General features: G+C 41.0%; 3 protein-coding genes across 3 annotated transcripts in view; all 3 read right to left on the reverse strand.

Annotated features, from left to right (window-relative positions):
• Window positions 1-488: 488 nt before the first annotated feature.
• Window positions 489-5,620, reverse strand: dhx58 (DEXH (Asp-Glu-X-His) box polypeptide 58). The gene is made up of 12 exons (XM_069148655.1): window positions 5,529-5,620; window positions 5,121-5,329; window positions 4,773-4,977; window positions 4,499-4,689; window positions 4,293-4,406; window positions 3,356-3,488; window positions 2,998-3,183; window positions 2,618-2,868; window positions 2,205-2,516; window positions 1,927-2,117; window positions 1,726-1,825; window positions 489-1,625 (listed from the first exon to the last, which is right to left on the reverse strand). Exons 2-12 carry the CDS (start codon window positions 5,295-5,297, stop codon window positions 1,440-1,442), a joined length of 2,046 nt encoding a protein of 681 aa, XP_069004756.1. The 5' UTR covers window positions 5,298-5,329; window positions 5,529-5,620; the 3' UTR covers window positions 489-1,439.
• A 1,164-nt stretch (window positions 5,621-6,784) lies between these two features.
• kat2a (K(lysine) acetyltransferase 2A) lies at window positions 6,785-15,708 on the reverse strand. The gene is made up of 19 exons (XM_069148654.1): window positions 15,586-15,708; window positions 14,805-15,091; window positions 14,354-14,477; window positions 14,060-14,205; window positions 13,889-13,978; window positions 13,591-13,772; window positions 13,288-13,479; window positions 12,991-13,097; window positions 12,231-12,335; window positions 11,898-12,034; window positions 10,976-11,184; window positions 10,777-10,903; window positions 10,256-10,366; window positions 10,026-10,169; window positions 9,810-9,924; window positions 9,682-9,718; window positions 9,164-9,227; window positions 8,990-9,074; window positions 6,785-8,860 (listed from the first exon to the last, which is right to left on the reverse strand). Exons 2-19 carry the CDS (start codon window positions 15,024-15,026, stop codon window positions 8,667-8,669), a joined length of 2,391 nt encoding a protein of 796 aa, XP_069004755.1. The 5' UTR covers window positions 15,027-15,091; window positions 15,586-15,708; the 3' UTR covers window positions 6,785-8,666.
• Window positions 15,709-16,490: 782 nt separating this feature from the next.
• The window catches only part of rab5c (RAB5C, member RAS oncogene family), an 11,280-nt gene continuing 777 nt past the window's right edge, over window positions 16,491-26,993 (reverse strand). The window contains exons 2-6 of the mRNA XM_069148656.1: window positions 21,194-21,548; window positions 19,118-19,269; window positions 18,739-18,861; window positions 18,527-18,620; window positions 16,491-18,056 (exon numbers count right to left, since the gene is read on the reverse strand). Of these exons, the coding sequence (XP_069004757.1) occupies window positions 17,929-18,056; window positions 18,527-18,620; window positions 18,739-18,861; window positions 19,118-19,269; window positions 21,194-21,359 (663 nt within the window). The 5' untranslated portion in view covers window positions 21,360-21,548 and the 3' untranslated portion in view covers window positions 16,491-17,928. The remainder of the gene's footprint in view (window positions 18,057-18,526; window positions 18,621-18,738; window positions 18,862-19,117; window positions 19,270-21,193; window positions 21,549-26,993) is intronic.

The following is a 26,993-nucleotide window of genomic DNA, read 5'->3' on the forward strand; positions in this document are numbered from 1 at the left end:
AAGGAATGTGCCCAATGCAGCTGTCAGCCTGAACTGAGTGGTTTCCTCAGCAGTTGCTTTAGTTTCATAATCTGGGTTTGTTTTGGAAATGCTCATTATAGCTGAAACTGTGAATTAAGCTTGATTCACGTATGTAAACACAGCAGCTAAATGAAACTGATTCTAAATCTGTCTTTTGGGAAGGCCAAAATTAAGTCGTGAGGGTGCAGACAAACAGTAATTATGCAATAAAATGTATCTTTGAAGCCAATGCCTGATATCATCATTTGCAAGTATAATAAATAATTTCCTCAATGTTTATTTAGTTTATTTATTTAGCTGAAATACATAACCCTACACTGATCCAGTGATGCAGACGCAGCACAGTCATCTGCAGCAACACAAACATTTCACAAGCAACATACCTTAAAAGAGAAAGATCCTTCTTTTTTTTTAATAAAATTGTTGTACCTAAACATACATAAAGAAATAGAAAACGTTCCACTGAATACTGTGTATTCTTTCCTGTCAACTGACAACAGTATTTTATTTTACAGATGTTACATACACACATCAGGAGGCTGCCCAGTCCTGCTCATCATCTTGCTGTAGTGGCTAATGAGACACTTCCCTGAAGGAGTTGGGAACTTGCTCAAGGGTCCATTAGCAAAGTTTGGTGGCATTCATCCTTCCTTATCCTCATTTTTACAGCACATCTGCGGATTGTGTTACGTCAGAGCTGCTGGGGCCCATTGGCTTTAGTGAGAACCAACAGAGAAAGCAGAGGAGAAATACAGCAGCTGCTCTCGTGTGGACATTAGCTAACCAACACTGACATCTAGTGGTTAATAAAGGCAGAATAATTACACAAAAATCTAATCACCGGAGGAGGAAGGCTTCTTTAAATTTCAGGTCATTTTCTGAGTTTGCAAATCCTATTCATCAACTAAAAAATATCAAATATACATCAATGCTTCTACCACTGCATCTACTATAAAAACAAACATTGTGAATTAAAAGCATTTTTTTAAAAAAGCTGAAAGAGAGTTTGCGGAATAATCTCGTCTTGATGACGTGTCAAATTTCCGTGACAGTTAAGGCTCATTTTACAGCAGAGTTCATTTCATGGTTTGCTCCTGTGCTTCACTTGAAAAGAAGCTGAGGAGATATGTACAAAAAACCTGCAGAGGGGCGAGGGACCTTGGGCATAAACAAAGCTGTCACGCTAATTTCAAGCATGATCGATGCATAATGGGTTTTAGCACACTTCTCCTTCACTGGCCCGACAGCACAAATAATTCCTAACATGTGTGGAGTGAATTTTTTAAAAAAGTATGTGTTCATATTTTGGCACTTTAAACGGTACATTAATGGTTCACTTTTTCTACATAAGATGAGATTTATTTTAAAAACAAGAGAAGTGGAGAGATGATCCCACGCAGAGCTTTCTTGTTGGTGTCTCAGTCGAGGTAGTCAGCGAAGCTGTCTTTGTAGTAGTCTTCAAAGCTGAAGTCCTCGACTGCGAAGGGAACATCCTTCCACTTCTTCGCAGTCATCCTGCCGTCGGGAGTCTCCAGGGCAAAGTATTTAATGGCTAGATTGGGCAGTATGGCGACCTTCTTGTACTTCATCTCATATCCCCATTCCTGTGAATTAACAGAAGAATAGCACACAGACTCTCACTTGAGCATCAACAACAGCTCTATTAATATATATACTGTAGCATTATTATAGGGCCAACTGTACCTTGTTGCAGTTGACGTTATTACAGCAGATTCTTCGCCCAGGCTCCCAGTCCTCAAAACTCTTTGGTAGATTCAACTGCCCACCAAGTTTGTATTGATTCCTGAGAACAAAGACGAGCCATAATTAGAGCAGTTAACATGCTTTACTTTGGCCTGAACATACTTTTGCATTAACTCTTATACCACAAAGAGTTCAACTCACTTGAAGTCAGGGTTGATGTTGACGTAGTGCGCATTGTCAACAAGTCTGATGTCACTGCCGGAGGCCACAAGCCCAAAACAGTTTCGACAGAAGAGTTGGATACTGGAAGCAGCGTAGCGACTCTTCTTCTCTGTTTTCTGACTCTCCGCAACTCGACAGGCAATGATTGCCTGTTTTTGAAGATCAGTAATCTGGAGACAAAAGACAACAAAAGCTGATGTTAGAGACACTGAGTTGTAGAGCTGTGGATAAGGAAGGGTGGAGTACCGCACCCTCACCTTTCTGCGGAACTGTTGGGGACTCATATTTTGGACCCTATCGATGGCTTTCCCGGTCAGCTCCTCCAGATATTCATTGATGAGCTCTCGGCGAACTTCCCGTCCTCCTTTCTGGGCGACCACTGAATACTGGCTGTCTCTTGCCCGGGCACGTCCACTGGCCTGCTGCTGGGCAATCTCATTTGTAAGCAGGCCGTAGCGCACCACCAGATTGCATTCAGGAATGTCAAGGCCTTCTTCAGCCACACTGGTGGAGATCAGGAGGTTGAGAGTACCCTGGCGGAAATTGCGGATAGTGTCTGCCTGCTCGTGCTACAAGAAAAGTTTGGGGGGGAAAAAGCATGCAAGGACTAAAATAAGTATCAAACTGAATGGGGAAAAACTTAAAGCTCAAAGGTTGAGTGTCAACAAACCTGTGTCATGTAAGTGATGCCATTGCCAGCCCCAGTGAGGATGTCTGCCTTGATGCCAGCTTCCTGTAAAGTCCTATTTTTGAGGACCCAGTCTCTCAGGCAGTGGGTGCTCCTGCGGGTTTTACAGAAGAGGATTCCCTTTGATGGCACACCTGGACCGAACTGTTTCAGCAGAGTGCTCTCGAGTTTGGCCATCTTCGGGTTCTCATAGCGAGAATCCATAGCAAGCTTCTTCAGTTCCACCTCATTCTCTGTGTAACAAAGTCAGTGATGGTTATGTTCGCTTAGATCATGAAAAATTGCATTGTGAGCCACAACATAAATTAAAGTTAGATAGCTAAACATATCAAGACAAGGAGGGACATTTTCAGGATCTGCACCTTCGAAAAGCCCCACCAGGAAGAAGTCTGTTCCATCGAAGGCTGCATTGAGCTTTGTGATGTAGAACTCCTTCAGGGACTGATAGGCATCCATCATTTGCAGGGTGTCATGGACGAGCAGGGCGTCATTATACTGCCTGAGGTGGAGTGCACATTGTGCTAGCAGTCTGTTCTTCTCTATTACTCCTGGTTCCAAGAGACACACAAATAATGCAAAATTGTTAGCTTCTCTAAACATTTGATGACCTTAATTCTCACCCAGTCACAAAGGAACACGTGTTCACCTTGTCATCACAAATCAGCACCCACAAAACAACAGAATCACATTAGAGGATTAAAAAAGAAGCCGTGTTCGTACCGTGCTTCTCTAGTTCCACCACATCCGCCTCATATTCTTGTGTGCCACACTCTCTCAGTCTGACGTCTCGAGGAAGGTCCATGAAGTCATGGATCAGCTTCATCATCCACTTCAAATGATCCCCAAAAGGATCCTAAAAGAAAAACATATTGTGTTTGTATTCACTGTGTCTAGAATTCTTAGCCATGCCAGCCGCATGGTTCTGAGGAGGGTTTTGTCGGTCAGCCGGGTTTTCTCGCTCAGATCAGGCTGAAATATCTCTTCAAATACTGAATAGATTGTCATGAAAGGTTGTCAGTCACCATCCTTATCATTTCAGCAAATGTTACCATGCTAAAATGCTAAACTAAGATGGTGAAAACCAGCATGTTCTTCCTGTCATTGCATGTTATCTTGCCAACATGAGTGTTTAATCAAAATATGGCTTCTGAGTTACCTGGATGGGCACAGGGGAAGTTTTTGTGTATTTATAGGAGCGGTGTTTATGATCTTATGACATCTAGTGGTGAGGTTGAAGATTGCGACCAACTGAATAGTCCTTGCCTCACCCTTCTACAGTTTCCCTTTCTTAGACAATCTAAGGTTGTTGTGACATTTGCAAATAAAATTCCAAAAGCCCTCTCTTGAGCCAGCATTTGTTTTTTCCCTTCAAGGCTACTTAAACATGGAAATATGGCGTGCTCCGTAGAATGTAAGGGTCCTTTTAAAGATAATAAAAACACAACAATTCTTAGTTTCAGGTGATTGTACACAAATGAAAACATAATGATGAATATTAGAACCTATTTCTGCAGCAGATGTCTCCACATCCTACATGCTGCGTCACTGTCTGACAGTATCTGTTATTGTCACGACTACCAGAAGGTTACCATTTCTTAAACTTTAAATCTACAAACAATGGTTTCATTGCATTAATAGCAGAAAAACGTCTGCTTACGTTGGGTCTTTTCTCCACGATGTCAAAGGTCTTGATGGGTCTGGGTACCTTCTTCTCCAGTTCTGGGGCGTAGTTTTTAGTTGAAACTATGGCTGAGTCCAAGTTGGCACAGATCTGAGAGGGAGAGAAGAACAATGATGATGAAAAAGAGACAGAGAGTTGTGGAAGTTGTGACAAATTTGCATCAAACAAAATTAAACCGTCACCTGCAGTACATGCTCCACGGCGTTCTCCAGTGACTTTGCGCCTCCGGTCCCCGGTGATGCCGTGAGACCCAGAATCTGTGGCAGTGACCGCTCTCCTTTCAACTTCTTCTCCAAATAGCATCTCATTATTTTGTTGTAGACTGACTCTTTGTTGGTGTGGTGACACTCATCGATGATCAGCAGGCTGAAATCTGTAAGAGACCATGAGCACGTTAAGGGACAACATCATCACAACAACATGATCAGGGATGTTAAAGCTCACACTTTAACCGACCTGAGAGCTCAACGTGTTTTGCCTCCTCTGTGTTAATCAGAGCATTATACAGGATCTGCGCTGTGCAGATGACCACATCTGATTTCTTCATCACTAATGCGAAGAAGTCCTTCTCCTCACTCTCTCCGCTGACTGCAGCAACATTGTGGTCCTGACCCAGGTGGGGATCAAACTCTTTGGTGAAGTGCTGGTCGACAAGATGAACCTACAGAACAGAAAGCATGAAAAACTGTGAATTTAGTCCCCGTAGCCCTCACTGAGTAATACATTATTCATAACTGTTGTTTTAATTGTTATAAGAAAATGTAACAATTTGTTTCATCTGTCTGCTTTGATCTTTTTGTGTACCTTGTTCACCAGGACCACCACTTTAGCATTTTCTCTGGTCTCCAGGTGTCTTTTGGCCACATACACGGCAGCACGGGTCTTTCCACCTCCAGTGGGCAGCCAAATAATTACGTTTTCTCCCTGGAGAGCCTTTTCAACCACTTCTTCCTGGTATGAACGAAGTCCAAAATCTGCCATCCTGCTCGCTCCTCCTTTGTAGACCAGACTTTCTGTGGTATAAAAGAAATGAACATCAGATTATACATTAAAACTGTATTAATAATCAAGACCAAGATCTTTTCCCTGGCTACATCCGGGTAAAGCTGCTGAAATAAAACAAACAATCGTTCTGTGAAATATTGAATAGATAAAGCCACTTCGTGTCATTTATGAACTGTTAGAAACGGAAAATCAGCCTTAATAACTCACCAGTCAGCTGTGCTCGACGGCTGTGTGGTGTTTTCAGCTTCTCCTCGTCCACACTCACCACACAGTCCTACTGGTGGGGGTTTAAATGTGTTGTGATCAGCTGTGTGACGTCAAAACTGGAAAACGAAACTAAAAGCTTTTGAACTGTCAGAAGTCGCCCTACTGAGGGGGGGGGGAGCTACTCTTCATTACGCAGTGACACGAAAGACCAGAGCTACACTGAAGCGAACAGTCTTTTACAAACCCCTTTTTTTCCTCTCTTTTAAAAAAATAAAAAAATAAAGCCAAGTCCAAAAGCATATTTAGATGTCCGGTCTATATCACTATTCACTCCAATAGTGGTTTAAAGCTGACGTGTTAAGTGTTGAAAACGTCCTGAGGTTTGCATGTACCCTGACTGGGCCCTATTCGTTGTTATTTGTTGAGTCATTACATCAGTAAAGCAAAACTTACAGCGTGTTACTGTGAAGACATTAACTCCCGATTCTTGTTTTAACATGAACTCACGTGACTTGATGTTTTGTGCCGTCCAGTTACCGAGCAACTTTTCTGTTGTAGTTACTCGTCACTGTTTTGCAGGACTTACAGTAAAGCTCAAGTCAAGACCATTAAAAGCTGGAAGCAGTGAAGTTATAATGGTAAACACTAAACATTCTTTTAAAGGCAATGAAAAATTATATCTGAAGCTTCTGCTGCAAACAGATACAAAGCCACCCAATAGGAAATAATATAAATATCAATAACCCTGATATCAATATGCATTGAAAAGGTTGCATACATAAAAAAAAAAAATAAACAAAATATTCCTTTTAATAAAGGTTAGAATACATTCTGGGCCTAACTCCCCCTACACCTCAGAGTAGAGTATCGAGATCAATTAAAAGTATCACTAGAGAAAACAATGTCACTTTGGGTGAACCATCCCTGGTTTTCCAAGAAAGCTGAATCCGTGTTTATTTTTTTCATTACCTGCACACAACGTGAATGACAGCACCTGTAGAAGAAGGCTATTCATTTAACAGATAATAATCATAATGCACCTACAAATGAAAAAAGCAGAACTCAACTTTGCTTAAGTGGTTTGAGGTGGGGCTTTAAATCCTTTTAACATTGGCAGAGAAATGAAAATGAAAGCTTTGTGCACTCTGGCTAAAGAAGGCAAAGTCTTTTATTCTGTTTTTATTTTAGTTCCATTGATAATGTTCCAAAACTTCTGACAGCTGGAAATCACCTGCACTTCTCGAGAGTTGTTTGTAAAAAAAAAAACTTTATTGTCATGAACAGTATTACAGTTACAGTAAATGGCATTTATACCATAACTCGACAGCAGCCGTCCTCAAACAGCTGGAAGGTTCACTCAGACTGACCTTTTGAGAAAATCTGAAATGCAGCATAGGTAGATTGAGGGTGAACTACGTTAACTGACAACCCTGAATAATGCAACACTGACATCACTTCAACAATTCAAAGCTTGTCATGATTCAAGTACAAATTTAACACACATTCTCACACACACGCACACGCACACGAACATACAATGTCAATGAAATATTGACAGGCTCAACCAGCAATTGACAGTTACTTCCAAGAAAGAAGTGGATGCATCTCAGGAAGCACTTCGTTTGATACCGACCACCGAACAAAAAAAACAAATGAAACATTTAACTACAATGTTTGCGAAACTGAAAGAACAAAACTGCAACCACAGTGGCTGTTTTTTTTTAATGCATCTTGTAAACTGTCTGCCATGCATTAACACCCATTACAGCTCGTGTACTGTGTGATAAATAAACCAAAGTCGTCATCTTTCCAAAAAGCCAGAATCAGACTGCAGGTTATCTTTTCCCCACCATGTTTGTATCTTAGCAACATAAACTACCCAATAAACATGGAACCACCACAACAAAGTGGCTGTACACAAAACACTCGACTACTTAGCATGTGTATGGAAGTGACAGAACTACAGAACAGATCAGTGCAAACACCTACAGTTAACACCTGCAAGCACGGTAAAAGCTATTCTAAGTGTGACCTCATAGTAATTGGTTTAGAACAAAACCCTGCCAGTGGAATGGTGCATAAACAGTACATATCATATCGTGTGTATAAATAAGTATCTATTATGTTGCCAACATGAAAACAACATTGTTTTCTTTCAGGTGGGTAAATTATTTTGTTTAGCATTCAAGTGCTGGAAAACATTTGTTGCCCAGTCCATCACCGTGCAGTCGTACAGGGCCTCAAACTGCTCAAGAGTAGCGCTGCAACCAACGATTCTTCTTAGTATTGGTTTGTGTGCGACGTTGTTTTCGTAATCAAGTCATTTATCCGGAGTAAAATAGGTGAAAAATCATACCTCATCTCAAATGATAATTGCCTTTTTTTTTCCTAACCAACATTCAAAAGAAATATCCAAAGAAAAAAATCCTCACTTTAAAAGGAGAAAAAAAACCTGCAAAATGTTCAGTATCTGCACGTCATAAACAAAAACAATTGTATCTGATTCGTTTTCTCACCCAACTGACTGATTAAATAGTTTCAGCACTGCTCAGCAAATCCACCGCTCAGAACATTTATCTTCAAACCCATGAAATTTGCTGGGATGTTCAAGTGTCTGTCAGTAACGGAAGGCAACGTGGCTTTAGGTCCCGAGGTCCAGCTTCCTGTGAAAGAACTCCACATGACATACAGATTGGCTCCTGTGACGAGCTTTAAGCCGGACAGAAAATTGGAATGAACAATAGTCATTAAATGCGACAAAACCAGGTCAATCATACTATAAATAATGCTGGGAGGAGTAGCAATGTTAGAACTTGGACCTGTAACTTTGGTACACTCAATGAAATGTATATGTGCAGATTATTCAGAACTGGAAAAGAGAAAAAGACAGAAGATAACGTTAAACCGATGCCATTTTGAGGCTTGTAATCCTCAACTGGCTCTGATATTTCCAAACAACCCTCCGGTCTACTTGTTCAAGTCCCAACAATTCGCCTCTAAAATTGATCTTGTACATACCATTTTATTAACTCAGATATGACAACAGTGATATTTTCCTCGTGATCTGCTGTATCTAGGTGTTTGGCAGCCGTGAAAGTTGCTCCTCGTCTCACTCTGTAAACGTTTCTGTGGCCGAGTTCATTTTTCAATCAGACCTCCGTCTTTTAATTTGAAGTAGAAGAACTTCTCCAAGGTGTTGGCAGACTTGCAGTACTCGCTGTCCGGAGGGTTGTACTCGCGACAGTTGGTGATGATCCGCTGCAGGTCGGCGATAAAAAGCTTCTTGGTCACGTAGTATCTGTTCTTGAGTCTCTCTGTCATGGTCTTCAGGTCTGTGGAGACACAAAGGAGAAAAGAACAACAAATCCGTGTAAATAAATCATTTACTTAAGAGCTTGTATTATATGATTTTGAACTAAAAGTATTCAGCAAGGAGGAGTTGATGTATCATCAACGCTCACCGATGGGAAAGCGAATGATCTCGTAGTAATCTGGAGCTTCAGATTTCTTCACTGGCTCCATGAAGGGCCAGGCATCAGGATGAGTCTGTTGAAAAGACGGAACAAAGTCTGAGTTCTTGTTGCTGTTGTGGTGTATGTTTGCGTTCCCGTGCGGTGTCAACAGGTGAGCCTCACCTTTATCTGAGCCAGAAGGTTCTTCAGCATGTTGTATAGCACATCAGGGTCCTTCACCTCTTTCCTGCAAAACACGTCAAATGAGATATAAATTGAAAACTTAAAATTTATACTAAATAACCCGTTTTTCATGGTAATCAGACGCTAAAATGTGGAATACTGCTGAATTACTTATAATATACTATTTATATGCTTGCGGGGCCTTTGACAACACTCTGCAGTCAGCCATGTTTTGGTGTCCAAGCATTAAAACAAGGATGTCTCTTATTATCAAGTCTTAGACCTGTTCCATGTATTTGGATTTTAACTCATTGCTTCTGCTCAACTCAACTATGCAGATAAAAAAAAAGTATGATTGTACTTCTGAGTTATTTCTGTGCACAGTGTGCAGGATTGGAGTGAGCAAACGGTTGACTTTGAAACCGTAACCTGCTCACGGCAAAGAGTCACAGTTGCAGACAAAGCAACTCACAAGTGTCTCAACAAAGGAGCATATAAAACGTATGTAGAGAGTTTACCCTTTGTCCTTGTTACTGGGTTTCCAGCCCGTCTCTCCTGGAAAGAATAAAAGACTCATAAGTAATATGATAAATAAGTAAGATAAGTGAGTGAATTTTTGTTTCCGTAGATAAAATCAAACACTCACTTATGCCTGGGATGCTCTCCACTGGGATCTGTCGTACTCCCTCTTTGAAGCAGGTGAGACCCGGGTAAACCTTCCTGATCTGGCTCTGTTTCCTCTCAATCAGCTTCTTAATAATCTGTTAGGACATTTCCACATTTATGTAACACCAAGACCACACAGACGCGTAAAAGAAAACAGGTCTTTGCTATAATAAGAACATCTCAGAGCCTCGCGTACCTCCTTCTGTCTTTTAATGATATGAGACAGCTCCGTGTAAGGGATTCTCGGATTCAACTCGCACTCCATGAGGGTCGCTCCCTCGTAGTCTTTGATGTATCCCAGATATCGACTCTTCGGCACTTTGATGTCTTTGGAAAAGCCCTGCGAGCAAAGAACAAATTACTGAAAGGGCGAGGGAGACGGCGGGGACAGCGGCGCGGTTAATGTGCAGGTCACGCCTGCGGTACCTGCTTCTTGAAGTAGCCGATGGCGTACTCGTCGGCGTAAGTGAGGAAATAGAGGATGTTGTGTTTGATGTGGTACTCCTTCAGGTGGTTCATCAGGTGCGTACCGTAGCCCTTACATGAAAGAGACCAGACGGAAGACAATGTGAAAGACGTGATTTTTACAACAGAAATCTCTTTACTATTCTGATCTTTCCACATTGCAATGCGTTTTATGTTGGAACGGTAGCGTGGCCGCAAGGTGGATGGAAAGAGGCTAGTGAGGAAAATAGTTCTTTGTGGTTGTTGCTTTCTTTTGTAAAGATCAGTCGACGTTTCAAGAAGTTAAAAAAAAAAAAAAAAAAAGATAAAAGAAGACCCAAGTAAAGAGGGAAATCATTTTTTCCCCCTGCAGCTTTTGATAACGGAAATTACTTTAAAAATGAAGTATCGATGGAGAAGTTGGAGCCATAACTGTAATAAAGGATCAGGGTGGTGCACTGTGGTTGTGTTGATTCGTTTGAGTGTAAACGGGTATTACATACCTTAACTTGCTCGTTGGATGTGACGGCACAGAAAACGATCTCCGTGAACCCCTGAGTGGGAAACATCCTAAAACAGATGCCTCCAATGACGCGGCCATCTTTGATGAGGGCGAGGGTTTTGTGCTTCCTGCCAAAATAAAAGCGACGTCAGGAAAGGCATCGGATGACGCGGCGCGTTGGTACGATGACGTCTACTTACGGGTCGAACACCAGCCGTGTGATGTACTCTTTGGGCATGCGAGGTAACTGATGGGAAAAGACATTCTGCAGGCCGACCAGCCACATCAGGATCTTCTTGTTGGACTTCTGGGAAAGTGAGTTCCCAATGACGTGGAACTCAATGATGCCCCGCCTCTCCTCCAGCCTGGCAGTCTCATCACGGGCAGCATTTGGTGTCAGCAGATTAGTCTGGCAATTTAAACAAACTTTCAGCGCCACAGTTTCAATTTGGAACAAAACAAGACATCGCCTGAGATTAAAGCCCTTTTCACACATGGAATGTGTAACGTCGCTGGCTTTGTCGAGCTGTTAAAGACATGGGGGGGGATTTCCATGTCACATTCCTGGTGGATTTATTCAGTCACGCCAAGTCCATTCACGGCACACACCCGATATTTGGCATCTAACACACCAGGCTAGACCGTATTATGAATGAAACTCTTCTGGTCCTGTTAAGATCAGCAGCTCTCTGATCTAAGCATCAAACCAATTTCCATTTTTCCTGTAAAATATATTCACTGGTGTTACGATCCAAAAATGTCACATCAATAAACTCTTGGTAGCCAAACCTACCACTTCCATATGATGTCTGGAAGTAGGTCAAAACTTTTAAAACGTCACTCCCTAGGCTGTCGTGACTGGGAGGCAAACTATACGTAGAAACGTCTCGCATCAATACATCATAACCTTGCGTACGCCTGTCAGTCAATGTGGCTGCACTCATTCAGACTTATTCCAAGGTAAAAGCGATTTGGAAATGTTACTAGGTCTGATTTCGTAACATTGCCCACATGACATCCACAGAAAAGTGGTCAGGCAGCTGATTCAGACATGAAACCGACCAGTTAAACTGCAACTAGATGCAAAATGGTGCGTTTCTGCACGGTGCTTAATCGACCGACCTCCGGTCCGAGCATGGCAGCCGGGTCGGTGATCGTCATCATGACTTCATTGACCAGCTCCATAGGAATGTCTCCCATCACACGGATCCGCTTGGCATCCTCCAGTGTCAGCGCCTCCGGGAGTTTTCGCTTCTCTCCTAAACAGAGAGAGACGCTTCTCAGTTCGGAGCATTGGAAGGATTCGGCTGACGCTGATTGCACAAAACATCGCCGTCAAATTAAGAACTACTTTTCCAGTTTTTGCGGTCACTTGAAACGTGTGAAGCTCCTGTGTACATTAGGAGAGTATAAAAGGTGAGGGGGAATTAAAGCTGAAGAGCGGCGCTCGCTGACCTGTGATGGGCTCTACACCTCCACTATCCAGGCTGCCCAGAGAGGAGCTGCTGCTCAGACACTTGGACAGAGCGGGGGAGCCGGACACTGACGCAGGACTGATCACTGCAATCACAAAGGTACACAGAATTACAAACCAGGAACTGCGACGACAGCAAAACCAGCTGTAAACTCTTAATAGATATTTCAGTCTAATAGGCACAATACTATACCGGCGCAGATATAATTATATTAACATTACATAAACTACACATACAAATCTATACTTCTGTATAGTTCTTAACATGATATCAGACTACTTCAATTAGGCTGTTAGAGCTGCACTACCGGATTTTTTTTTTCACAGTGAACAAACCATGTATATGGCCAAAGGTATTGTCATTTCTTTCATATCCTCTGATATTTCTGTTCATAATCTGTTCCCTAACAAATTCAGTCCATTTCTTTGCACATTGTACATTTTTTTTTTTTTTTATCCCAAATCTTAGTCATTTTTGAAATGAAATGATTTCCTACTTATTATTGTCTCCTTGGTTGTTACTTAGTTTCATTTTACAACATCTGTGGTTTTTAAAATCACGGTTAATTCCTGCTTGGGAGCAGCAGCACGTTTACAGTCTCATTGTAAAGTGACCTGAATGATTTGAGAGAAGAACTTAATGTTTATGACCAGCCAAAATCTGAATCCCGAAATATGTAGCTGGGGAAGTGTTTTACAGTCTAGTCTCATCTCAACAAATTCACCGTCCATCTGCCTCACCTGTCTGATGTCCCAGCTGTGTGCCGTCGGAGGCAGGCATGGTGAAGTCGGCCTCCCATATGGGTGAATTCTCACCGTAGATTTCCTCCTCCAGCATCGACAAGAACCTGACGACACACGCGCAGTTACGTAACTAACGCAGACAAATCTTGAGTTCTCGTGTAAAACAAATGGGAAATTCACAATAACATTATGTATGAAAGTAGAGTGATAAACTTTCTGTAGCTTTTCAGTTGTTTTTTTAGTCGTTAAATCTCAAGACAAGCAGGATGTGATTTAAGGAGGGTCCGCCCTTACTTGGGGAAGTGTGTGAGGATAAGTGTGCGTTTCTCTGGCAGCAGTTTATCCTTCTCCACTCTGAACTTCTCCAGGAGCTGGCGTCGGGTAACGGTGAAGATGGACTTGAGCAAGTTGCGGCCGAACACCTGAGTGGTCTCGTAGCGCGGCAGACTGTCGTTACTCTGTGGCACGTGGCAGTAGCACAACCACCTGGCGGTCATAAGGAAGAACACGATTACACAGACCGATACCACTGTTCAACACAGAAATCTGACATGTAAATGTATTGTACGTGCTTTCTTTATCAACACGTGTACACACCTGGTGTAGTCCACTTTGTAAGCTGTCCCATCGTCTTTCTGGGTTCTCTGGCGGTACTGTGTCGGTGTCTCAAGCTTCCAATAATTTAGGCACAAAAGGAACATCTTCGACAGCTCAAACATGGTCTGTCTTTCCTTTGGTGCAAGGTGACTGAATTTATACTGAACAAAATTTAAAACACCCTTTGGAATAAAAAAAAAAAAAAGAGAGAGACAAGATTAGTACAGAATTTAGAGGTTGTTCTTCTCATATTGCTTCCTACAAATTGTGCAAAACCGGGACACTGTAAGAAGCTCACCTGTTCAATGTTGGGCTTTTCAAAAGGAGGACTTCCGAGGGACCCTTCGACGACTGGCTGGCTCATCTGCAGGATGCATTTCCTCAGCAACTTCAGAAAAGATGAGAGGAAAATGTGTTTATATTTCAACAGCCGCCGTCGAACCGGGCTATCGTTCCCGCTTTCGCCTACCTTGAACAGGTAGAAGTAGACCTGCTTAGTGTCAGTGTCCTCCTCTTTGTGCACAGACATAAACAGGTTCTCCACGTCAACCACCATCCCCAGCAGCCTGTTAATCTCATCCTCCGAGACATTCTCCAGATGGGACACATGATCAGCTGTGAACAAGGCATCGATGTTAATATGGTCAAACTACGCACATTGGGGGTAAAATAGAGGCCCTAACTATGATGTGGGTTTATCTGCTATTAGTGGGGGAGGAAGGGGGGTGAACCGGGGTATGCGTGGAAGTTGGTTAGTTCGTACCCAGAGCATGTCCACAGCTGCGGCAGGGCTCGCTCAGGCTGGCCGCTTGCTGCTGCAGATCCATACGTGTGGCCGATGGTGGATTTGGGTTTTTCCATCCATTGCACTTGCACGTGTCACTAGCCTGATAATAAAGCAAAAAAAAATAATAAATAAATAAAATAAATCACATATAAATGACATAAACCTGCACCTGAATTGCCGTTTCGTAACGCCAATGAATGACTAATCAGTTAAGCTAGCTAATAAATGCAATCTTCACAGATTGAATGTGAATAACAAGTATCCGCAAAAAAAACAACAAAAAAACAACAAGCTAGCTAGCAACAAAAGTTAACAATCACCTCAAGTTACTGTGCGACTTGTTTACGTTTTTTTTGAATACGCGCACCGACGCGAATACAACCCGAAGAGCGCTTTGTTGTGAACTTCGGCTAGCCGTGCTAGCTACCTTGCATGCGGAGAATACGCCAAGTTTCTCGAGCTTTTTCGCCCGTGGGAAAGCTCGGACTTGGGCTTTCTTCTGGCTCGCGCGTTGCTGCTGGCTCAGCCCCGGTCTGGCCGGGTCGCTGCTCCCCGAGCCTGTCGCGGCGGTGCTGGACCCCGCTGACCCAGCGGACTGGGCTTGTTGGAGAAGCCGGGGTTGCGAGGCCTGCGCCGCCGGGTCCGACATGTCCACGCTGCTTTCAGACTCTCGCTCCGCTCCTTCCGTTCGGCTCGTGATGGTGCCTTCAAGTGCTGTCGACAAAAAGTTGGATTTGAGAGCACCGCGGTGATGTTTGGCGTTTTCCGATTTAAACCATTTAAAAACAACACGTGTTTAAAAACAGGCAGAAATTATACTCGTGATTTTTTTTTTTTTCAAACTTGAAGCAGACTTTTCAACACGATATCCAACACCGGTGTCTAATTATCCATTTCTGTTTTCAACATGCCAAAATTACGGAACCACAATAAAAAAAATGTTTTGTTTTTTTAAAAAAAAGACTGTTTTGAGCACAATTATTTATATCTTTTAATATAGTGAAGGTATAGAACATTATCTTCAGTTCGGGTTGATTATATCGGTTAGTGGAGGGTTGTGTTTCGTGTCCTCCAGTTCCCATTTACAGGAAGGGTGGTTGGTCTCCATGACAACGTTTATAATAGCCATATCATTTTCCATTTAAAAAAAAAAAAACTTGTAGTTTGAAAGTTTCGACTGAAAGTATTTACTAATCTTCCGCATTTACCTTGTTGGCAGCGTCCCTGCTCTTCAGCACTCGACTTGAACGAAGGAAGACGAATCTTTCACGGGTTGCTGTTTATTTACCTGCGTGTACGTTTGGCTGTAAAAGTCCGCTTCCCTCTAGTGGTCATACTGAGAAACTACAATTGGTCAATTTAAGACACTTCCTGTGACTGCGTAGTTATAAAATTAAATCAGTGACAAGTTAAAGCCGTCAGAGAGCTATCAGATTTTTGACAAAAAAGGCCTCAGACACTCCACATTATTTGCTGGGGATAATACCTACTATATATTAATACAGATTGTTATCTAAAAAGGGTAAATTAATAGTTAATATTGTTGTCAAACAATATGAAACATTGCATTATGTTTAAAGTCAGATTCTAATTCTTTATTTCGAGTCAGAAAAACCATGATTTGTCTCCAGTTTATTTAAAGGAGAAAAGGCACAATGGATGTCAAGACCATGACTGTGTTCACCTGTAATTTAACACCTGCCTACTTCAGTAATCTGTTAAAGATTACAGGTTACAGTGTCGGGTATGTTCTTTAAATTGTCACGGTAGAATTAGTAAGAAATGCATGTAAGAGTAGCTGGGGAATTACTACGTAGTCTCCCAGTGAAATGAAGTCAGCGGGTGTTTTAGCCAGTCTGAATTAAATCTAAGTCAGGTAGATCCTCTGAGACAGGAAAGCAACAACAAGAGAGGGATATGAGAAACTGATCAATGGTAAAGGCAACACCAACTTCTGACAGGCTACATAGACCATATGTTTTAAAATGTCAGATAGTGGACACAAGACTGACTCATAATATGCTACTGGTGGAAGTTGTCAAAAATGAGCATGCTGGGGTGATAGTTGATATTTCGATAAGGTGAAATGATAAACCAGGCGTACAAGAAAAGATACCTTCCCCTTGTTTATTCGTAAAATTACATTTTCTTTCTTCCTTCTCTCCCCATGACCCCCGCCCTCCCTATTATCCCCCACCTAACAACAGTGACGGCTGTGCAGGTTCTGTTGTGCTAGTTGTTGATGCCATTGACAGGATGACAACACTGCTGAAAGCAATCCCTCCCTGATATGAAGAGCAAAAACAGAAAAGAAAAACCAAAAGAAAAAAAAGAGGAAAGGAAGCTGAGGATAACATCTCAATTCACAAAGATGATGAGACAGAACCAGTGCATTTAATACCATAGATCTCCAAAGAAAAAAAAAATTAAGACAAAAAAAAAAAAAAAAAAAAAGAAGAAGAAAGATCACAACATAATTAAGGTTGACAAAACATCATGTGGAGATTGGGAAGATATTGTTTTGACATTAACTACTGATTTGATTATAAACTTGAAAAGTCTGATACAAATACAGCAATATGTTTTCAATACACAGTTGTGATTTTGGTCGAGAAAACAAATCTTCCTTTATGTATTTGCAAATTTACACTTATGATTCAAGAACAGTACATTAATGCTAAAATTACATATGGGTGACAATGTTAATAAAGTACTATTTACTGTATACGGTTCGATAACATAGAGGGATGATTGTAAAACCTTAAAGTCTAGGCTTTAAAATCATACTGCCCAGCCTGTGTCAAAAGAAGCTGAAACAATAATGTAATAATTCAATCTACACAGCTCTATCAAAAAGAAAATATCGGTTCATTCCTGTCCTCCTGGTAGAAACCTTCTCTCCATCTTTTCCAGGAAACAGACCAGGAACAAAACAGAAAAGTGAAGGATGCTGCATGCACCTAGATTTGAGTTTGAACAGTGTCATAAGACCACGATGGAAATACTTCGGAAATTTACGGCGCATGGGTAAAGCGAGGGTTAGAAGAGAAAGGAAAGGGCCACTGAGCCTGTTTATATTCCCTTCCTGTTGCATTAATCTTTTTTTTCCTCTACACAAATACAGAAACAAAAGTGAGCAAGATGGCCCTTTTAAGCGCCATTGGTAATGACTGATCTTTTTTTTTTTTTTTTTTTTTTTTCTCTTCCTCCATGAATGGGACATTTGTTTGGTTTTTTCCCCCTAAAGGTGACGTCAAGTGTCCATCATCAATAGAGTGGTCATGGATTGGCAAGTCCAGGGGTTAAAACATGATTCTGGTTGATTTCTTGGTCTGTTGGTTGGTTGGTTGAACAGTCGGAACCATCAGTGGGATCTGGCAGTTTACTGGCCAGTGGACTCATTTGCCAAACAGTTAATTGGTGCTGCGTTGCTCATAGGGTAGTCGGACCGACCGTGGTTTGGTCTGACCAATGGGACATTGTTTGACAGCTGGCTAATATCTGGTCTGGTTGATCGTAGCTGTGGATTGGTTGGATCAGCTTCACGTTCGTTAGTTCCCGCCCCCACAGCACTGGCCACTTCTGCCCTGTGGTGCAGCTTCCTGCAGGTCCACGCCGCCTCTGGTTCGTCCACCAGGGCCCGCTCCACCCTGAGGCTCGTTCTTCGGAAGCTTCTTAGCTGGTTTGGGGTTAGAATACAATGAATTAATTTCTGCCCCATGGCTTCTTGACAATGGAGGCGTCAACAAATGACCATCTTTATTAGTGATCAATCTGATGATGATCCTATTAATGGATCATTTTGTTTGAACATAAAATACTGAGGAACATTTTTTTTTTTAACAATATTCTATTTGCTGTAATGCAAACAAAGGAGATTAGCAACATTTTAAGACTCTGAAACCATTAAATGTTTGTCACTAAATGACAAATAGAGCCAAGATATTCATCTGATTAATTTACAAGTTGATCAACAAAACAAATTAACAATTAAAATCCACAATTTGGATAATCAATTAAAAAAAATTAAAAAAAATTCAAGCAGTATTGCCGGACGCATGACAGTTTGAAGAATTTCTTTTGGTTTAAAACTGATAGATAAACCACAGAGTGAATAATGAGCCTGTGTTGTTTCTGAGGAACACTCACCTATAGCCATAAAAATCTCATTGACATTCATTGCAGTCTTGGCTGAGGTTTCCATGAAGAGCAAACTGTTGTCATCTGCATACACTTGTGCTTCCTGAACAAACAAATACAAGGTATATGCATGGGCAGTTTGACAGCATATACTTATGTATTCAAGTATTTTGTTTAAGAACTTTAAGTTTCATGAAGAGACTGTAAAAGCGCCTCTTTACCTGGAAATCTATGGCTCTCTTGTTGGCAAGGTCTGCTTTGTTTCCTGCCAGTGCAATGACAATATTCGGGCTGGCTTGTCGCTGAAGCTCCTTCACCCAGTTCTTTGCACGTGTGAATGTGTCCTTTAAAAAAAAATTAAAAAAAAATAAGTGCAATGTGCAAATTCATATGACGGCATGCTTTTTAAATCAGTGATGCAAGTTTCAAAGTTACATTTGACTGTTAAAAAAAAAAAAAAAAAAATAGAAGAGCAAAGGTTTGTTGCTGCCTTTTGGATTAAGCAATCATCAACCAGGGCAGGAAGATAAGGGTCAGCAAACAAATGACAGAACTTGTAACGGCCACAGCTGATGCCCAGTCACAGTCCATGTAACTTACTGTGTTGGTGATGTCGTAGACCACGATGGCAGCCTGGGCTCCTCTGTAGTACATAGGTGCCAAGCTGTGATACCGTTCTTGTCCTGCAGTGTCCCAGATCTCAAACTTGACCGTTGTATCATCCAAACATACCGTCTGTGTGAGGAAGGCAGCTGAAAATAAAGAATATCATATGAGACTCAGGAAGTCTTTGACTTATTAAGGGGGGAACTTGCGTATTAAAGTTCAAAATACAACAATTAAGTCTGTGATGAGACAAGTATAAATATTACGAAGCCACTGCAGTGGGGAGATATGATCACATTAAAAAAAGGACAAAATCCAGAAATGATATAGTTTGTACTGCTGAAAACAACTTTACCACTTCAGAACTTATTGGAATTATAAAAACATTACTAAAGAGAAAACATGTCAGGTTAAAAAAAAAAAATCCCATGGAAAGAAAACAGGCTATCACGTGTACATTAACTAAATGTTGGAGTTTATGAATGGAGGAACAACCGCCTTCACTTCGCTTAATCAGCCAACTGTCACATGACCGAGGAAGCTGAGCACTCACTTACATGGCACATACTTTAAGGCTTTGTAATCTTTGACCGGCTGTGCAGCTGACCACACTTTCAATAGAAAATAAAAAAATGCTGACTCGTTTGAAAGTGTTGAGCGAGTGTAAGCACTGAGCATCCTGCCCCTCCATCCTCGGGCCACATTACTCGTAGTCAACCTCATACAGGAAACTTGGGGGGGAAAACGTTGGTTTAACATAAAGCAAAAGGAAATGGACAGAAAGGAGTAGTAAATCTTTTTTTTGTCAGCACAGCAGTGATGATACAAAACGGTTCATTTCAGAATTTACTTAATTAGAGAACTGAAACAAAAATAAAGGCTGCAGTCCACAAATGTACGTCAAGTGAAAAAAGAACCAACAGGGGAGCCTTGATGCTTTTTACTTAAGAATGTGAGTACACGCATGGGGTCAAATGTCAGTCATGCATACAGTTTGTTTGCTGTAATGTCTAATGATGGGGCGATACCACAAGTAAACACAATAAAAGCAAGAGCTGTTTTATCAACAGTAAATAAATTCAACACAGATCCAGCAACTGAAAAGCACCAGCATAGATTAAACAAATGGAACCACAAGCATTTTGTTTTGGATGATAATATTTTGATAAATTATTTAACATTTTTCAGGCTATTATTCCATTATTTAGTCATTTAATGACTACATAACATTTGTGTGTTTATAAATCTGTCAAACTTAGCATGGTTGAGTTTACAACTTGTTTATTTCTGCATATGACAATAAATCCTTTGTATTCTTGACAAAGGGAGCACATATTCATATACATCAATAAAACCTGTGATTTACACTCAAGAGGCCGTTGGATGCTATCGGCAAAGATGTGCTCAGAAAAAAAATTACAAACAAAATTACAAAAAAAAACTAGCCCCGTCTGAAAAGTCAACGGCTCCAGACAGACCCGATGTTAGCCATCCTCCTCTGCAGTCTAAGAAATCCTCTTTACAAAGTACAGCCTAAAGTCATTATCATTCATTTTCAGCTTAAAAATATTGACAAACGTAATTTAATTCCACAAAATCAATAAGCACGTCTGCCATGAGTGGAGCTCGGCGGCTCATTCGAGTCAGGAGATCTGCAGCGAAGAACTGGTTCTACCGCTCCTTCTCCAACCAGTCTTTGACAACAGAAACTATTAAGACCTGCAAGTAAGCATTTCCTCTGTACTGGTGAGGACATGTTTTCCTTCTGCTTCAGCGCTCGCGGTGAAGCGTTTTTAGATTAAGTACAAGATAAGTGGAAAATAGGGGAGCTTTCCAACGCCAGAAGGGATTTATGACGAGGATAGTACCGTCAAAAAATAGGATGAGTGACTTTCGATGTACAGTTTGAGAATTTATAATTAATTTCAAGCAACATTAGTTTGAAAAATTTCAATAATTGAGGTCTTTTAATATCAAAGCTCGACTCGGGCCAATTTCAGTGTAGCCATTATGCTATTCAAGTAGGAAAGAGAGGAGACCCAATTTTAGGAATTGACGGGCAAACCTCACCTCCGATGGTGCTCTCCTGGTACTCGTGGAACTGGCCTTTGACAAAGCGCAGCACCAGGCTGGACTTCCCCACTGCTGATTCTCCCAGCAGCACCAGCTTAAACTGACAGATCTTGTTGCTTGCTGCGGTGCCGTTGGTCCGTGCTGGTCCGCCTCGCCCTGCCATATCGCAGTTTGGAAAAGTGGGAGATCGAAGAACGAGCCGAGGGGAAGAGGGTGGTTGGTTGACTTTTAGGCCTGGGCGGGGGAGGGGGGCGGTGAAGCTGAGCGAGTCCGGTGGGAGGGGGGGGGGGGGGGCAAGTTCGAGTCAGGCAGGTAGATGCGCCGGAGGACGAAGAGGCCTCACCAGTGGGAGCTGGAAAACAAGACATATTCTATCAAAGGTCATGTATTTTAAATACTTGCAGTCTTGATTTACATAAGTATTTGTGTGGTTTCAAGTACAAGAGCATCGTTTCACATCTCTTTTTTCTGAAGCTCTACCAACTAGAGGCTATTTTTGGTGATTTTAAGACAAAATTATACCAAGGATCTTCTTTTCTGATTGGCCAATTCTTTTTTTTGAGTGAGACACACCCTGGCTAATCATAGGCACAAGGCAAACATATGACATGAACGTGAATTTGTGACATCACAAACTTAGCTGCTGGATACAGGGTGTTTGCATTTCATTCTTTGTTCCTGCAGGCAGTGAGGAAGATGAATAGTGTAAGCAGCAGCACTAAAGCTTTTGTTTCGTCCAAAAACTATCACCAAACAGCTTAAAATCCCAGTTGTTGACGCCAGAATTCAGATCTCACTGGGCCTTGAGATAAAGAGTTTATTATTTAACCTTGTTTACTATAAACAGATGCTGGAGGAGATCACTTCGGGTCTTATTTTAAACTGCTTCCTCTGCCTTGCTCCCACAGGTTGGCCGAACATTGAGCGTTTTCAAATTATTGAATATGTACATGGTGCAGCACACATAAAAACACAGGAGGAAATCAGCATAAATCTTTGCCCAAACATCCCCCCAAACTTAGGCTCAACACACTTGTTTCTTAACAGGTGTCCAGAGACAGTTTGAATCCATGACGTAGCGTGTTAATGTCGTTGTTGCTTCCACAATGACATGAAAGGCTGAAAACAAACTCATTAAACATTAACATCAATCACCACCAAGTCAAAATTTAAAAAAAAAGTTGACACCAGGGAATTTCCAGTAACCATAATTTGTTTTGTAAAGACTAGATCGCATTAACAACATTTATATTAGTCAGCAAACATTCTGTACTAGGAACAACCTGAAACACTGGAGCTGATGTAAAATAAATGTTCAATTTGGCAGAGATACGATACTGATTTTTTTTTTTTTTCAGTGTCAACAATATTATAAGACACCAACTTCACTTGCAACTTGCTCTTCACTTCAGCCTGCTATGAGTATCTGAAAACATGCCTCAACTTTTTTTCTTTTTCAGCGAGGTGACACATATGAGGTCAGCCAGCTTCTGCTTGGTCAAAGGACAGGAAACACAACCGGCTCAAAGCAGGAAGTGAAGATTGCAGAACATATTTTACTGCCGAGCACGAGCTGGGATCGACTCAGCTTTGTCATGGCGTCAAACTTAATGCAGAAACACAATGAAGACTGTAGACAACGGGGAGGTTGAGAGAAGGGAAATGACAAGAATGAGGAAAACTGAGGTGAAGACTTCGCTGCAGATAGTTTGGTTGTTCGAGGCTTTTTCTCAGCTTGTTGCTGAGCTGTGCTTAATCTTTAGCATGTGACTGGAGACCATGGCTTTATCCATGAAATACTCAGAACTGGCATGTTTTATTAGACCGTGTACCGACCATGCTACATATATTAATTATATCAACTTCACTTTGCTGTACAGGTCTTCAACTACCAGTATGTTTTGAAGCATTAGTTTAAGTTAGCACTCAGGGGACCGTGAGCTATTAAAGCAGACGAGTTCCTTTGTCGTTTTACCTTTTATTTACATTAAAAAAAAAATGGCTGTTAAGCATTGGCATTACATGTATTTTGATCAAATATTTTCCAACTTCAGCATGCAACTAAATCTGTCCACTCTTGATAAAGTGTTTAAAGAACGGTGGATGGAAATGCATCCGTGTCCATCGACAGCAGACATCACTCGCAGTGCATTAACAGGTCACACAGGACTCTTAACTAGCAGACAAGCCTCCCTGCACGGCCTAAATGAGCAGAGGGACTCCTTCAGTGCAGCAGGTTTGGAGAAGGAATAAAGGCGCTTGGTTAATTTGCACCTCGTTTGTCAACATGCAGCACCTGTTAACAGACTATTACTCATTTCAGTAATCTTTTCTGTTTTCTATAACAGATTTTCTTGAAAATCAGATGTGCAGATGGATGAAGTTTTTGGCAAACAATTAACCGGGACTTGATTATGGGCAAAATATAATAATATGTACAAATATAAATTTTGATAGCTCAGTGAAACTAGACGATTTGGGTAAGACATGTGGGTAACATAGACCTATAGCAGCAACAACAGGCCTTAGGAGGCCCATGTATTTTATATTAGATACTACTTTCAATTAGGGCAAGCAAAAAAATGCAGTGCTGTAGTTAAGTAAAGATTTTGCTACCAACATATGCATCTATTAATCGGAAAATAAACAGTTATTGTATATAATTCTATACACAGTCTACCTGCTGATATCGAGTGCCACAGCAGTAACATCAATGCCAACGTGCAGGTTGTAAAAGGTAGAAGCAGCTGATTGCCTTGCAATCAGAGGCTCTTTCTTACACCGAGACAGACCTTCACACATCTCAAGCTGCCTGAAACGGATGCTTTGATGGCGTCCCTAATGGGCACTGAAAACCTCCACAGGGAAGTGGGTCAGAGCGAGAGACAGTGGGACATGGGTCGGAGAAAGGGGGAGGAGAAAAGGCAGGAAGAAGGAGCAGGCGAGTGAGAAGGCCTGTGAAATAGTCATCGTGGCCTCCTGTATGCTCTGCTGCCAGCATGACATCCAACAATTTAGCGGGGATTATAGTGTGTAAAGATCTAAATATGAGAATGTGCGCACAAATGAAATACTTTTATAGATGCACAGAAATATCAAAAACGGAAAATAATTGCTGTTGCTCCAACCTAACACCGTGGTCTCCCCCACAGTACATGGAACAGCAGAACACAAAGGAAGAGTGTTGTCATTTTTCATGATTAAAATAAAACAGAAGAAAGAAACGGAAATCACAACAACTGTGGTATTACCCCCTAACAGATCTGTCAAAGTAATGTAATAGTTCTCAGTAGCAGACACAAGCTCATGGTTAAACACTAATTGTCCAACACACTTGACCAAAAACATCAGGTCTCAGTTCCTACAAACAATTTCCTGGAGTGTTTTATGACTCCCAGTTTTCATATTTGGGAGGAGCGCCAATTTGAAACTGGTGTGGAACGAATGTTAAGTCTTTATAAAGTGTCTTTATCCTCAGCATGCACTAAATATGGAAGCTCAAACAGTTTTCATCTACCAGCATGAGTTTAAAGACCAAAGTCTGCAAAAAAATTTAAAACAAATAAAACATCAGTATGAAAACGATTTAGTAATTTCTTCACACTAGTTATGACAGAAAATAAGACATAACTGGCAGCATACTCGACAACACATCTACATGTAATGACTCAGTCACATTCCACTTCAGTATTAGTCCAATAATTTGGCGTCACTCCACCAGTTTCAAGAAAGCAAGAATTAACTTGCACTGTTCACTTCATTTTAAGGGTGGAGTCCTTGAGGACTGAAATTAATGACTGCATGACCAGTTTTCTTTTGTCTATAATGCAAAATATAGCAGCGAGTCACTGTTATTTTCATTGTAGTCAATTATTTTCTCAATTGATCAACCATCTGTTTATTCTCTAAAACATCACAAACGTCACCCAGTGTTTCCCAAAGCTCAAGGTGGAGCCTAAAATGTTTTGTTTTGTCCCAACCTACAGTCCACAACCACAAGATGTTCAGTTTATTATAATGGGGAACTAAAAGAACAGCAAAATATTCTCATTCAAGTAGAATTAGATCATTTTAGCATTTTTTTTTCCATTTTAAAAATGACAAAATGATTAATCAGTTATCAATAGTTGACAATTAATTTCTGTTGACCGAGCCACTGACAAATAGTTGGAGCGATAATGCCAAATGCTCATACTCTGGTCTGGAAGGAGCGTTTCCGTATGCACAGAAACCATGAATTCAAAACCTACACATGACTGGTGAAGCTAACATTCTGCACCAAAATGACAACAAAGACACAAAAGCGAAACACTCCCTGGGATTTCAAATGAAACAGGAAATACTCTTGATCCAAGGAAGGTACTTCCACGCTTTGTTTTGAATAAAGACTGCTTTTGACAGTGACAGTTTTGATGGGAGAGTGGTGACGTAACACTGGCAAACCATGATTCTCGGTTTAGTCCTGAGAAAAGGAAGTGCCAGTGATTTCCATTATCCTTGGAGACTTAGCGATGAGTGTCCTGTTTGCTTTTCCAGATGCTCAACCCCAACCTTGTAAAAAAAAACAACATACAACTAACCGATGACTTCAACATTTACCAGCTGAAACAGAAGATGTTGGTAATGTACAAAGTCTAAACCTTTTCACCATTTTCAACAATGCTGCACAACTCATCAAGTTACCTAACATAGCCTTTGTCCCCTTTATGTGTCAAAGTAGTTTTTGGTGAATTATGAAGTGATGATACATAAATATAGGATATGATGTAAAAAAAAAAAAAAAAATTTTTTTAAATGCTGTGGTGTTGTTGATTACAGCTTAACACCAACAACTTAAACCCCTTTCTCAACCCATAATATGCTTTCTGAAATTAAAATACAATGCCAGGCCTATTTGAAGCGAGAAAAGTCAAACCCAAAACCCCCCAAATCATACTGTTGGGGGATAAATTCACAGCCTGTCTTTCCCTCAGTGCTGGTTTGTAAAGATGGACGGCCACTTCAGAAGGACAAGGTCCATCCACCATAAACACCAGAACAGCTCCAACAAGTCATTTTTAAATCCCGTCTCAAAGGTCCCAGCCCCGCTCCCCTTATAAAGCAATAAACAAAAGTTATGAAGACACGCAAATATAGTTGCTCTTAAATGCGAGGAGGCACGAGCCGACATAATAACCTCGACAATATAAATGTGCAGAATTACAATACGGACGCTGTCAGCAGAAATTACACTTTTAACATGTGAAGAAACGTGTTTCACTCCCTCAGGTGAGAGAACCTGGGAAGCATCTTCTAGGCAAACATGTGGATTAAAACAAAAAACAAAAATAAATGCAAAAAGACAAGACTTTTTTTTGTTTGTTTTAAAGAAATAAAAGCTGCCAAACGACCCACACGGTTTGCTTTGATAGTACATATCTACTGAGGAGAAAATTACAAATAATAAAACTACAGCCTCAATTACAAAACAGATTATCACATACTTAACCGGGGTTGTAATGCTCTAAATCAAACAAAAGCACAGAGAGCTAATATACAATTCAGCCAACAAATAATAGTCCCAAGTTAGTAAAAAAAAAAAAAAAAAAAAAAGTTATGTCCGGTTGGTACTAGCGTTAGCAGATAAGCTAATTCAACTCGATCAATAATCCTGACAACAGTGGGGACAGGTGCTCGACGTTATAACAAATATTTGATTTATCTACCTTTATTGGTTAAAAAAAAAAAGAAAGAAAAGAAAAGGTACGTGATGAGCTATCTGTGACAGTCAGCCGTTACCGTCCACTTTAAACGACAG

Source organism: Embiotoca jacksoni, unplaced genomic scaffold (genome assembly GCF_022577435.1).
Source record: "Embiotoca jacksoni isolate LCO1_2020_lvr unplaced genomic scaffold, fEmbJac1.0.p SCAF_15, whole genome shotgun sequence".
Classification (NCBI taxonomy): domain Eukaryota; kingdom Metazoa; phylum Chordata; class Actinopteri; family Embiotocidae; genus Embiotoca; species Embiotoca jacksoni.